The 13,627-nt window shown below is 55.2% G+C and overlaps 1 protein-coding gene across 2 annotated transcripts; it reads right to left on the bottom strand.

The window, feature by feature from the left end:
* Positions 1–133: 133 nt before the first annotated feature.
* SP6 (Sp6 transcription factor) lies at positions 134–6,214 on the bottom strand. Of its 2 annotated transcripts, none has more exons than XM_027519112.1 (2): positions 5,965–6,214; positions 134–3,730 (listed from the first exon to the last, which is right to left on the bottom strand). In XM_027519112.1, exon 2 carries the CDS (start codon positions 3,670–3,672, stop codon positions 2,545–2,547), a length of 1,128 nt encoding a protein of 375 aa, XP_027374913.1. In that variant the 5' UTR covers positions 3,673–3,730; positions 5,965–6,214; the 3' UTR covers positions 134–2,544. The 2 variants fall into 2 exon arrangements, with proteins under 2 accessions (XP_027374913.1, XP_027374914.1); XM_027519113.1 differs by having other exon boundaries at positions 5,625–6,212.
* Between the last annotated feature and the right edge of the window lie 7,413 nt (positions 6,215–13,627).

Raw genomic sequence — 13,627 nt, 5'->3', positions numbered from 1 at the left:
CAAAGGAAGGGGAGGCTGCCCAGGGCCGCAGGATCAAAGAGAAGTGTCCACCCACCCTGCAGCCAGCCTGGTCCTCACTGCTGAGGGACCCTGAGTCAAAAAGGAAGCCAGAGCTAGAGGACAAATGAAGCAGTGATGTGGTTGATGACTTTATTATGGCATAAAAAACACAGGCCGCTTCCTCCTCCTCCTCCCCCCACCCCCCTAAAGTGGGTTCACAGCAGTTAAAGAAAAAAAAATCCTACATTTCTCCTCTAGGGGGCTGCCTAGAAGAGGGCAGACAGCCAAGCAACCTCGGTCTATAAAAGAGGGGAGCAGAAGAAAATCTATCCAAAGCCCTCACCTGCACACCTTAGAGCTCGGGGCCTCCATGGGGGAAACATCCACACCCCCCTCCCCAACACCCACTAGGGAGTTCCCCTGAGAATGGTCACTGGGAAAGACTATCCTGGTGGCACAGGGAGAGGGTGGCTGCTTTCGATGGGTGGAGGAAAACGACATCTCACGCCCACGGAACCCTCTCTCCCTCCCTCTTGCCCACCGGGCCAGGCAACCTGCAGGCACTGCCCATTCTCTTCTGCCCCCAACTCTCTCCACAAGGAAAGGGACCTCTGGTCAGATAAGCAGGAGGTAGGGACAGAGGGAGCATAAAGAAAGGACGTGACTTCTTAACCTACCCCATGGGTCCTTCAGGGAGAGTCACCCTACCCCTCATAAGAAGGGCTCTCTTCTACACAAACATATCCCCTCCCCCACCCCCACCCCCCAGATTCCAGCCCCACTTCCCAAAAAGCACCCAGTCCTTGGACTGGGCTCCAGCATCCCCAAGGAAAAGATGCTATGGGCCTTAGGCCAGAGGACCTTGGCTGGGTTGAACAAGATGGGGTCTCCCTGGCTGGAGACCCCAGGCTCAGTAGAGAAACATACATACACACAGAAATACACACATACATAGGTACACACAACATGCACACACATGTCCTAATATTAAATAAAATACCCTTTGCTTATAACTTAAAAAATCAATACACAACTAACCCTTGCATAGGGCTCTGGGTGGAGAAAGAAGGGCAGGGAAAAAGGAGGTCAGGGGAAACCTTAAGACCGCTATCTGGAGCCTGGGAAAGCCCACTAGCTCCAGGGTCCTATGGCCCACCAGACCCTTCCCCCATCAGCTTCCTTCCAAGTGCCTGGCTCAGCCTCTGCTGGCTTCCCCCGGCCCCACGTTCCCCACTCCAGGATCACCATCAGGATGATTTTTAGCATCTAAAGAAGGGAACAGGGATGTTTCCTGGACATCACCTCAGAAGGCAGACCCTTTGCAACGAGAGAACCTCTTCATTTGGAAGGGGAGCCTCCTAACACACTCTACAGGAGGAGCAAGGCTGGTAGGCAGCGGGAAAGGGGAGGGTCGAGCTAAAGAAAGAGTGGGGCTTAGCTTCTCCGCTAAGAAGCAGGGAAGAGAAGATGGCCTGGCAGGGACAGACTTCTCCACTCAGAGCCAAACAGTTGGAGGTGGACATTCCCACCTAATTCCACGCAGCCAAGATAACCCTCTTCCTTCTATCCCTAAAGGGAAGGCAAATGCCAAGGGACCTAGGGTGAGGAACTACATCAATTCTGGAGCAGGGTCTCCTGGCTGCCTTGAAGGCCTACCTGGGGTAACAGATCAGAGTGGGCTACTGAACTTTATTTTTATAAAGATCAAAAGTTAAGGACTGAATCAGAGTTAGAGAGGGAAAGGCTTAGTTCCACTCCCTGACCAAATTCCTTTCTCCCATTTTTAAGAGATTTCCTTGCTCAACCCCCACATCTAGCTCTCTCCTCCACCCCACCGGTCTTGCTGGAAGCTGTCGCAGGATTCTGGCCCTCTTCCCCTCTTCCTTCATGGCTCCATCAGACTGGGTCTGGAAGGCTTAATAAGGAGGCACATCAAAGGCGTTACTTCTGTGGCGACAACCCTCCCAGCCAGATAGAATCTCCTCCCTTAGGGGGACCCCCAGCCTCTGATACCCCATCTCAGCTCTTCCTCCGGAAACCCTGGGGTAAAAGCAATCTAAAGGGGATGAAAGGGACCCGGGGCGCAGGGCGGCTCTGGAGGCCCTTTTATGTCCCGGTTCCCAGGCGCTAAGGACGTGTCCAGACAGCTACCCCCAGTGCCCGGGGCGGTCCCACTCCCCTCTGCTCCCGGGACACGTCTCCTCCAACCTGTGCCCTCCGCCCTCCAGCCGCCACAGGGATATCCCTCCCCAACCCCCAGCCCAGGGGCGTGAGTGAAATAGAGAGAGGGGAGAGCTGACCGGCATGCGCAGCTCCTCCCTGCCCAGTCAAAACAGTCAAACGCGTCTGTCCCGTCCAGCTCCAGAGACTACGTACGAAACCCCTAGCGCCCCGGTTCCCTGACCCCCACACCACTTTTCCTCCCTCTCAATAAATAACCACTTTCTCCTCTTACTCAAGCTGCCCCCCCACCAGGGCATCGGGCCCGAGGGCTCTCTTCTGATGGCCCCAGGGAAGACCAGCGGGGAGGCAGGACGGAGGAGCTCAGTTGGAGGGAGCCGCGCTGCCCTCAGCCTCGCGCTTGCCTTTGCTCCCGGGGGGCTCCACCCCGCCAGCCTTGCCCTCGCCCGCCGCTGCCCCGGCTGCCTCCTCTTTGGTGCCCTCGTGGGTTTTCATGTGTTTGGCCAGGTGGTCGCTGCGCATGAAGACCCGGCTGCAGACGGCGCAGGGGAACTTCTTGGTGCCGGTGTGGGTCTGGAGATGGCGCTGCAGCTCATCAGAACGCGTGAAGCGCTTGCCGCAGAAGAGCCAGTTGCACACGAAGGGACGGTCGCCGCTATGCCAGCGCAGATGCGCCTTCAGGTGTGACGTCTTGGCGTAAGCTTTCCCACAGCCTGGGATGTGGCAATTGTGCAAATGCTTCTTCTTGCCCCCATCGGGCCCGCATGGAGCCCCCAGTCGCTCCGCCTCTAAGCAGTTGGGACAGCGGCAAACGGTCTGGCCTGAGCTGCGGGGCACCGACCTCCGGGAGCCTTTGGGCCGGGCCGCCCCGTCCAGACTGGTATCCAGGCCCTGGGACTCTGGGGCTGCCGCTTCCAGCGCCTTCGCCCCGTCGGGAGGCCCAAGGAGGTGCTGCCCTCCGGCGGCTGGAAGGAGGTGGTGCGGATGTGGGTGGGGCGGTGGGGCGCAGAGCTGGTGGTCTCCAACATAGCCCCCCAAGCCAGCCTGTAGCGCCCCGGGGTGGCCCGGTGAGGTCAGCGCGCTCTGAGCGTGGGGGAGGTCCATCCAGCTGGTACCCGGATGAAGGTCCCACCACGAGCCATCCTCGGTGCCTGGATGTGTCGGCCGGAACCAGGATTCGTAATGGTGTGACATGTCCGGCTGCAGGAGCTTGGAAAAGGGTCCCGGGACCAAGGGGCTGTCGTTTTCCAGGTCCTCGCAGGTTACCCGAGAGGAGGCCCCTGGCAGCTCATAGCCCTGTGAGAAGTCCACCTCGGGGCCCAGCGGGAGGCTCTGCAGCTCTCCAGGCTGCAGCGGGGAGGGGTAGTCCCCGGCCTCCGGGCTCGTGTGGCCCTGGTATGTTTGGAGAGGCTGCAGGTCAAGGCGCGGCGGGGATGCGGCAGGCGCGTCCGTGTGCTGGCTGCCCAGAGAGCCGCAGACGGCGGTTAGCATTGCCGGGATCCGGGGTGGGATGGGGGACAGGGATAGTCAAGGGCACCTCAGGTGGGACCTAAAGGAGGCAAAGAAGAGACAAAGTGAGGTAAGTAACTGGCTCATTTTCCTTCTCAGCCCAGATCCCCTCCTGGGCCAAGTGCTTCTTTCCCACCCCCAGGTGAAAAGTGGGGAAAGAACCTCTGGTTGTAGACTAAAGACCAGTTAAGAGTGCTAGGAACGGTTGAGGGTGCGAGGCCCTCCACCGCGGGCAGACGCTGATAGAAGTTCACCTTCTCCTAGGTGATCCTTCCTAGAGGACCCAGCTCATCCAGGGAGTTGGGCTGGTCCCAGGTGAGCAGGTCAGATTTACCTAGATTACAGTTCTAGAATCATCCTAGCTGCCCAGCTGGGTGTGAGGGGCAGTGGCATTGCTCCCATATCCCTCCCCCAAAATTCCCCCCGCAGATCTGCTGCCAGCCACAATGGAGAATCTAGGTTCATCTCCAGTTTAAGTCCCCACCTTAACTCAGGACTCAGCTGGGTAGAGGGAGGTGTTCTAACCCAAAACTTAAGGTGACCTGACTTCCCAAAGCCCCAAGCAGGTTCCGAGGTTTTAGAAAAAGAGCCCTCTTTCCATCCCTGAGGCATGTTCAGTGAAGAAGAGCATTTCTCTGCCCTACACTACTCCCCCCAGCTCCCTGCCTGGCTGGATTGCCTCAGCCCCATCAAACCCATTCCCATACCTGGCCCCCATTCCCTTTGTCTCTACCGGGGACTTCACCTTCCCGGGGTACAGCTACAGTGCCAGTTTCCAGAGAACGTCTCTCCACCAGAGAAAGCTAAGCCTCCTGTCTGGCCTGACCTACACCAGCGCCCAGTCAGTTTTCTGGCTGCTACCTCTGCCCTCGTCCAATCTAGGGGAGACCCAGATATGAAGCTTGGAGGGGTCTGCTTCCCTGGAGAAGGGGTCAGGCAGAGACGAGCTTACCAGCAAGCTCAGGAAGATAAAATTGCCACCCCTGTAAGGGATTCAGGGACAGAGTAGGGGAAGCAACAGGAAAAGCCAGAATAGCACAGAAATTAAGAGGAAAAATTACCCAGAGATATTATACAGGGAGTGCATTCTAGACTTGGATAGTTTTTAGGAGCTCTCCACATGATTCTAACATGCAACCAAGTGTTGAGAACCACTGCTCCTGGTCAATCCTCTTATTTTATTTTTCAATCCTCATTTTAAAGAAGAGGAAACAGCCATAATTGGAAAAGTCACTTGAAAAAAGACATTCAATCTATTCATTCAATCAACTAGTATGTATCTCTGTGAACCAGGTCTCTCCATTCCTGGTCTATTTCTCCTTCCTTAAACCATTGGGAAACCAAAGACCACTCCCCTCCAGAAAGAGTGGGCCCCTTTCTGGAACACATACTTGTCACTTGAAGGTCCCCCTCATCTCACCACCTCTCAGTAAGATCTGGGAGCCCTGCCCTGATGCCTGGAGTGTGTGAGTTCGGGTGCCTGGACCTTCGCTGATGGTGGCGGGAGGAGACAGTGGTTTAGGGCAGGGATTTTCCCCTCCCAAATCAGTATTTGGATGACCTTACTATCTTCTGTTTCTGGGGGACCAGGGAGGTCGCTTAGGTTGTCTGGGAGAGGGAGGGAGAAGGGAACTAGGGCGCCTACTCAAGCTCCTGCTGCCTCACCACAAGAAAGGAACTGGGTGAAACGGCAGGAACAGAGCCTCAGGCCCAGGCGGGGCAGCCCAGAAGGGGCTGGGTGGGAGCAGTGAGGTCTGGGACCCTAATAGCTTTTGGCGCCTGGGAACTGCCCCAGGGTTGGAGTGGGGGTTGGGGAACAAGCTAACGATCCAGGCTCCAGAGTGGCCTCTCCAGCCACAGGGCCAGGGAGCCCAATCCTAGGATGCACTAGCCTGCTATCGAGATCTCGGTAAGGGAGACAGCCGGGCGCGTACCCGGGCTTGCGGCTCCCCAGGCGGGAAGGAGGGTAGAGACACCCTTCTTCCCTCTTCCGCCGGCTGCCTCTCCCATCACCGGAGCTCAGGTGGTTAGGACTTCCGTACATTCGGTCCACAAGTTTCCAGTCCTCCAGCTGTCCCAGTCGCTCCAGTTTCCCCAGTCTCCAGCCTCTCCCTTCCGCCCCGTTTTCACTCCGCCGGGACTCTAAACTCCTCAGATTCTTTAGGACCACCTCCCCTGAGGCCGGAGGAAGCTGCAGCGCATTCCGGGCACGTCTTTCCGAGGAGATCCCTGGTGAGCGCGCCCCTTGCCGCCCCGACCCAGGAGGGCTCCTACCTCGAGTGTGCGCTCGGGCTCCGGCCACGGCAGGCTGTCGCGCTCCCGAAGGGCGCTCTTGACCCCCGCGCGCCAACAGGCTCTCCAGAGGCGAGCGGCAGGAGCCGAGGGCTAGCGAGAGCAGTGAGCAGACCCGGCGGCGGGCGGCGGAGGAGGGGCGGAAAGAGGCGGCGGGAGGGCGGAGGGCGGGCGGGAGCCGGCGAGCGAGCGAGCGAGGCCAGCTCCGCCCGTGACTCACCGCGCTCTCTGCCTTCATCCTCTGCCCTGCGCTCCTTTTTCCCCGAATTCACGGCCCCGCCCACCTCACCTGCGGCCGCCTTTAACCCTTGCGGGCTCGGCCGGAGCGGGCCTGGCCCGGGGTAGAGGGCGGGCGGGCGGGGGTAGGGGGGCTGATCTCTAACTAGGTCGCACTCCGCCCCCTCCCTTGCTCCTCCTTGGCCCCTCCACTGCTGGGGCGAGGGGCCTGGGCGGAGTGTCTCCCAGGTTCTGGGGCCCGCCCCATCGAGCGGAGTACTGCCCTCGAGCTGGCTCAGTTCGGCGGGCACGCAGGACTCAGACCCTGCGGGAATGGAGGAGGAGGTGGGTCCTAAGGGTGATACCGAGTCACCCTAGGGCGCCGTTTGCCTCGACGGCCCTCCACCCACCCTCCCACCCCGGCTGGGCAGAGCTGCCCCAGAACGGAGAGGAAAGAAAGAAACGGGATTGAGCGCCGAGTATGTGTCCGGTCTACCCCAGGCCTGGGCCGTGAGAAGTTGGTCTTGGCCGCTGCCCTCCTTCACCATTCCCCCAGCCGCTTCTCTCACGACCACCACCTTTCCAGGTTCTTTGCGCTCTCTCTTGCTTCCCGACTCTCTGGCTACTTGCCGTTTTTTGAGTGACCTCCTCCTTTCCTCTTCCCACCCGTCTGGTCGGTCTCTACCTGCCCCCTCAGCTCTCACTCTCCATCTACCCTTGGGCAGCAACCCCAGCGCCTCCCAGGTCCGCGTCTCAAATACAGTCGCGTTCCCCTCGGACCCGAAGTTTCTCAGCCTGCGCCCAGCCCCTGTCTCCCTCTGGGGCACCCGACTGTGAAAGCTGGGTTAGGCGCCGGGATAGCCTGGGAAAAGGACACTTCTGCAAAGATTTGCGCGACCCCTCGCCTCACTCCTTCCCAATTCTCATCTGAATGTCTAAACCCAAGGTTCATAACTTTGGGGAAAGGTCTTGGATTTCTCTGAGAAAACCAAATGCACAGAGCAGCCCTCTGCAAAGTTTCAGGGCGTTTGCGACGCCCACCTACAAACTTCTGTCCAGATCGGAGTTGATTGAGATAACCAGGGTGGATGAGTCGGGGAGTTCCCGTCTCCTCCCCTCCAGCCTGGCCTGGTCGCCGGGTTAGGAGGCTCCCTTCCCAGTGGGTGCCTCCCCGTACTTGCCGCTTCGACCTCCTGAAGTGACTCTTCTGTTGTAGGGGGAATTCTGATCAACTTCCTAATTTTTTTCGTTGCCCCGGCTGGCTTTCCCTATGCGCTCTGCCATCTGCTTTTTAAATTTCGTTTCTGTCTTTACATCTATTTCATACAGCCTGAGTGGAATTTAGGCTGATTCATTTTCACAGATAGAGCCCCGGTTCCACCGCAGTTGGTTTACCTGTCCTGAATAGTAAGTGCAACTATTAAACTGCCAAACTGAGTCCACAAGGCACTTGAAAATCGATCTTTTTGTGTATGGTTCTCCACCACCAAACATACACATTCTCATATCCAGAATCAGTGTTTGATTCATCTGTGCAAATCCCTCGTTTGTAAGCCCCAGTTTCCTCATCTGGACAACCTGGGTACAAATCGGGAGGGTTTCCTGGGGCTTGGAGAAATTGATGTTCCTAAAGCATTTAACCCGTGGGGCCCCTGGTAAGCTTGTAGTAAAGGGAAGGTATCGTTTATAGTGTTATAATTATTAAATAAGTTGGTTCCCAGCAAATGTTTCTTGGATTAAGGTATATTCACAAAGATCTTTGGACTGAACGTTAACAGATCTAAATTCTATCTTGAGCCCTGCATTTGCTACGCTGATCTGGTGAATCAGGTTGCTCTGAGACTCAGTTTCCTCATGAGTGAAATGCGGTTAGAGCAGCCGCCCTGTGGGGTAAAGGACGGGCGGGCACTTAGGAAGCCGAGCGGCGCCGCCCAGGTGTCAGGGATTGCACTTTCTGATTGGGATTTCATTCCTGACTCTTGGACCCCTGAGATGTCAAGTCTCAAGAACGGCTCTGGGTCTTTGTGGCCACAGCTAAATGAACACCCTTTTCTGTCCACATGGTTTTATTTCCATGCATTCAGCCTGCAAATCTTGACTTGGATTTGCACTTGAGTTCATAACCACATCTGGAACGGAGTTACAGGCTCACATCGAAGAGCCTGCTACTCGAATTTCTGGGTTAAGTCTGATTCGACCCCTAGGAATTCTCTTCCCCCTCCTCGTCCTCCCAGCAGCCCACTGACCTCTGGTTTAACACCTGAGCACAGATCTAACTCTTGGTGGGAAACCCGAGCCCCTCTCTCATTTATGTATAGGCACCAGCTTGTCTTGTCTTCCTGTTTCCATCTTTCCCTGGAAAGAACACGGAAAGGTATACTGTCCCTGGATGGTAGACATCCCACCGCGCTTTCACCCTGCCCCCCTTTAACCCCACCCGGTCCTGACCCATAGCCACCTGGGTTTCCCAGAAGCAAAGACCCTCCATCTGCCTTGGAGCTCATTGTCATTGTGAAATTCAACAACAGAGCAGTTGTCTCAGAAAAGTCAGCCTTCCTCACTTCCTGCCCTCCCTGGGTTTCTGCCTCTGACTCAGGACAATTTCTTTCTTCCAGATCCCCCTCTGCTTTTGTTCCTTTGGTTCCAGCCCTTTCAATTTCCCACTTGCTGTGAGTTTCCTTACTTAATGATGCTCATAGTCTAATGTGACTGCCAAGATCGCCCCTGCCCACTGCATTGATATCTCACTTCATAGTCGAAGCACGCTGCCCACCGAGATCTGTCCAGGGCTTGGGCCATTTCTCGTCCCCCTGAGGGGGTAAACAGATTTTGCCAAAAGTGTCTGTCTCCCATTCTTGCCACTCCTCTCCTTCTCATGCCTCATTTATAGTCAGCAATCCACTTCGTAGCTGGAGCAGCCTTGTTGGTCTCCATGTTCAGCATAACCAGCATTTATTTATTGGGCACCTACTGTGTTCCGGGTGCTTCACACAAACATCTCTAATTCTCATGAGCATGCAACAAAGTAGTTGTTATTATCCCCCCCATTGTACAGATGAGGAAGCTGAAGTTAAATGACCTGCCCAAGATTACAGAGCTGTTAAGAGACAGAGAAGGAAACCAACTCCAGATCTGTCAGGCTCTAAAGCACACGTTCTGCCCCCTGTTCAATCTAGCCTCAGCAGTAGTGATGGCCCTGGAAGTCTGGCTCCCTAGATCCTGAAGGTGGAGAGGACGAAATTCTTAAAATATTCCCTAGCACAGAGCCATTAAGATCCTGATGTTCAGATAGGACAAACCGGTCCCATCTTGGATTGGTTTGCTGTGGTCCCTTCCAAACCTCGTGTCCCTCTGTAGAGATTGAACTATGAGAATATCAAAGCTATTCTGCCCATAAAAATTGTCCAGTGCGAACCCTCATTTTGAAATTAAATCCCAGAATGGGGAGGCAAGTAGCTCAAAGTCACACAACAAGTTAGACGCAGAGCAGGGGCCAGAACCCCAGTCTCCTGATTCTTGGTGTCCTAGCTGCTTGCTCTTCTCTACTCCAGGTTGCACTCAGCAAGCTGGTGATCACAGACACTAATAGCTTCCTCATATCCCCTCCTGCCCACCCCCTCACCTCTCCCAAGCTCCTGGGAAACTGGACAGAGTCCAGAGCTGGAGTCAGATGTTATTCTTTCATCATCCTTTATTCACTGAACTAACACTTACTGAGAGCCTACCCAGGGCCAAGCACTTAGCATTCAGCGTTAGTTGCTCGGTCTTGCGACCCCATACACTGTAGCCCACCAGGTTACTCCATCCATCCCTGGGATTTTCCAGGCAAGAATACTGGAGTGGGTTGCTATTTCCTTCTCCTTCCCTCTTTGGGGGTCTTCCCAAAGCACTACTTGTGCACTAATTCTGTTATAAATCCAAATGTCCCTAGCATCACACTCACTCTCACTCTGAAAGATGAACCCAACTGAGGCTAGTACATTTCTATGTGTGTGTGTGTGCCTAAAAATGTGTGTGTACTCACCACACCTGTGTGTACCTTTAGGGCTGGAATGTGGGGTGCTGGTCCTCTCTCCTCCATCATAAAGGATGGTCCTCACAGGACATGAACGGTTGTTTCCCCCTTATGACTTTTGCAGCTATGCTATCATGTATGGACTTCCATGTGGTTGAGTGTGTGCCCTGTATGTCTGTTATATTAGCCCTTCTATTTTCTCAGAATGAAATCCTCCGTCAGATCTCAGCCCAGTACAGAGACCTCCAAGAATCCTCTTTTGTTCTCCATGCAGACCCCTCCAAGATCTCCCTCTTATGTTCCCCTCCCCAGTTCAGAGAGAATCTAACTTTTTAACCCCTTCTCAATGAGCCCAACTTTGGAGTGGAGACCTGGTGCCCTAAACTGGACAGCGAACAGCCCCTCTTACCAGTCCATGGAGCCCAGAGTTGGCAGCAGCAGTGAGGGGCAAGTGGGGGTGATGGAAGAGTCAGGCTTTATAAAGGATGCAACAGTCAGAGCCAGAGGGGGAGGTGAGAGACTCGGGCAGGGACGCTGCCAAGTCCTCATGGCCTCGGAAGCTTTTAGGATAATCCAGGAAACAGTGGCCCCCGGCTGTCCTGGGGGAGTGGTGGGGCTGAGATCTGAGTCTCTGACGTCTGCCAAGAAAGAAGGATTTCAGCTGGAAGAGGCAGCTGGAGTGGGTATGGGGGGATGCTGGACATCCTTCCCTCCCCAGAGGTCGAACAGGTGATGGGAGAGGGACAACGTGGTTCTCCCAGAATGGAGGAAATGAGAGCATTGCCAGTTGAAAGAGCTGGCATGGCAGGAGCTCTCCAACTCCATCCCCCTCCTTTTGTTTCCTCCATGGACAGGGGAAAGAAAGAAGGCACTTAAGACCTCACACACACACACACACACACACACACACACACACACACACACACACCCCTTCACGTGGTCCCTCCCTGAAGAGCTCCCCAGTAGTGTTCCTGGCTGTTCTGCAGCTGAGGTGGGTCTCTCATTCTCTACTGGAGCCTTGTTCCTTCTCCCTTTTTTTTGTCCCCCTTTCAGTTACTTCTCAACTCAGAACTGCCAGGAGGGTCCAATGTAATTCACATTTTTGGATCTAGGATCTCTCATTGTCAAATAGGAAGGGAAGACATTCTCCCTGAGTTAGGATAGGGTGGGGCAGCTTGGGATGGACAGGAGTTCACCTAGGACCAGAGGCAGAGCCCAGCCAAGAACTTCCTATAAGGAGGTCGGCCATCGTGGAATGCCAGGAGAGTGAAGAGGCTGGGAACACAGCCTACGAAGGGAGAAGGGGCCTAGAGGTGGGTTTAGGTGGACCCGCATGGTCCCCAACCACACAAACTGAATGGTAGAGTGGTTGTGTGTTTAGGCATGCTGACTAACAGGAGCATGTCCTGGAGGAGAGGGACAGAAGATCAGGAAGGGGAAAGCAGATGAAACAGGCTAAGACCAGTTTCCCAAAGCTCTCTTAAGCTAGGAATTCTGACCCACATAGAATAGCCTGGAGACTTTTCATGTGACCACATCCCATTCTTGACCATTGCCCAGTGCCCTCGGCACTGGGGACAGGAGCTGCTGTGCACCCTCTACGCACGCACAGATCCCAATAGCCCAGGGCTTGCCTGCCACCTCCCCCACCAAGTCTCCCACAGGGTGAGTCAGGGCGTCTGCACCCTGAACTTTTGTCCTGCTCCTCCCCCTACATCCCCAGAAATCTCTAGACTGGGGATTCCCAGTCCCTTCATTAGCTTTTCAGTAATTATCCTGTAAAGGCCCCGACAGGTCCTTCTTCTACCCATTTCAGAGATGAGAACATTGAGGCCCTTAAGAGTGCAAAAAAGCTCATCAGAAAGCCACCCATCAGGCAGGAGAGAGTAGAGTGGTAAGGGGCTTAGGAGTCACGGCTGCACCCTCTCCTTTAATTCCAGGCAAAATTAAGAGGACAGGACTCATGTACAACTCCCTGGGGGAGCCCAGGCGTCAGGATGGAGGCAGGCTCCAGGGAGGGGCTTCCCTGGCCCTCCCCACCTTCCAGCCCAGAAAATCAGAGTGAGGGGGGAAACAAGCCGAGGAGACCACACAGGTGGAGTAAATAATGTTAATACGGGAGCATTATCACTAGGGCATTTCCTCATGGATAAATGTCTCAAATACCAAAGGATGCCTCCAAATTACAGTTAATTACAGAGTTGATTTGCATAAATTATAAGGTGAGCATACAAATTCTTTCAATCGGTTCCATATGCTTAGGTAGCAGGTCCAGTCCAAAATGGGAGAATCTTGGGGTGGGGGATTTGGGAGGAGGAAAAGGATGAAGCCCTTGGCTTGGACCTACTGGCCCACACCCCTCCCCAGCTCTCCGATCAGTAGAGAGTGCCTGGAGACCCTGACTGGTTTGCAGGGAGGGGTTTTACCCAGATCCTGGTTCATCTGGACCCTAGCTGACAGGAGACCCCCTTCCTCCTCTCTATTCGCACCTTGGAACAAAGTGCTTTCCCACCAATGACGAGGTAGGAAAGTGGGGGTGGGTGGTGCGATGGGGCCCCAACCTGCATGTGGGGGGTGGGACTCTGGAGCCCAGGCTTCCAGCGCTCAGAGGAAAGAGGGGGTGCTGGATGAAGCCGAAGACCCAGCAGGGTTCATCGCAGATTCAAGCCCCTCTCTTGCTCTCAGCTCCCCCTCCAGCCACCACCCCCCGCCCCCCGCCCAGTTCCAGCTCACTCCCAGAGCCAACCCTCCGATCCCAAGTTTGATGTTGCCGCTGCCTGCACCTTCCAGGTGGCTCCTCAGAGGCTCAGACTCGCAGACTTTTGTCTCCAGTGCCTGGGCCCATTTCCTCTGCCCTCGCCTCCCAGTCCCCACCTCCTCCCTCACCCACCTCTAGCTGCTAAGACTCTACTTCCTTCTCCAGCTCTCTAATTTGTCCCTCCTCCCTCCTGGCCCCCATCCTCACCCAGAGGCCTGTCTCCCACTCTTCTCTCCACCTCTGTCCTCATTCCCCAGCCTCCTTCCCCCAGACGTCCCAGGTCCCCTCTACACTCAGCTCTCAACTTTGCTTTTCCCTGCCATCAAGAGCTTTCTGCTGCCCAAGCTGCTTACCCTCCTGCCCTCAGATTATCCTACCTCATGCCATCCTCCAAATCCTTACAGCGGTTATCTCTCTCATTTTTTCCCCATAAACCTGCTCCAAAGACAAGAGCTACTGGGTTAGCTTGGGTGGGGGGTGGGGGAGGGGTTGAGGAGGAGGCTGGACTAAGGTCCCCAGACGTGTGTGGGTGAAAGTTTACCTTTGTCTTCAAAGCCGAAAGTAAGTGAGGGAGACAGAGATAGAGACAGAGAGGAGAAAGGAATGAAGAAACAGTTTTTAGTACTTAGCAAGCACTGCTTCAAGGCTTCCCAGGT

The sequence above is a fragment of the Bos indicus x Bos taurus genome, chromosome 19 (assembly GCF_003369695.1).
Source record: "Bos indicus x Bos taurus breed Angus x Brahman F1 hybrid chromosome 19, Bos_hybrid_MaternalHap_v2.0, whole genome shotgun sequence".
Taxonomy (NCBI): Eukaryota; Metazoa; Chordata; class Mammalia; order Artiodactyla; family Bovidae; genus Bos; species Bos indicus x Bos taurus.
The sequence above is the reverse complement of the archived record's forward strand: the minus strand, read 5'-3'. Positions and strand labels throughout refer to the sequence as shown.

Coding starts and splice junctions, on each gene's coding strand:
- SP6 (XM_027519112.1), bottom strand. CDS start 3,672: ATGCTAACCGCCGTCTGCGGCTCTCTGGGCAGCCAGCACACGGACGCG.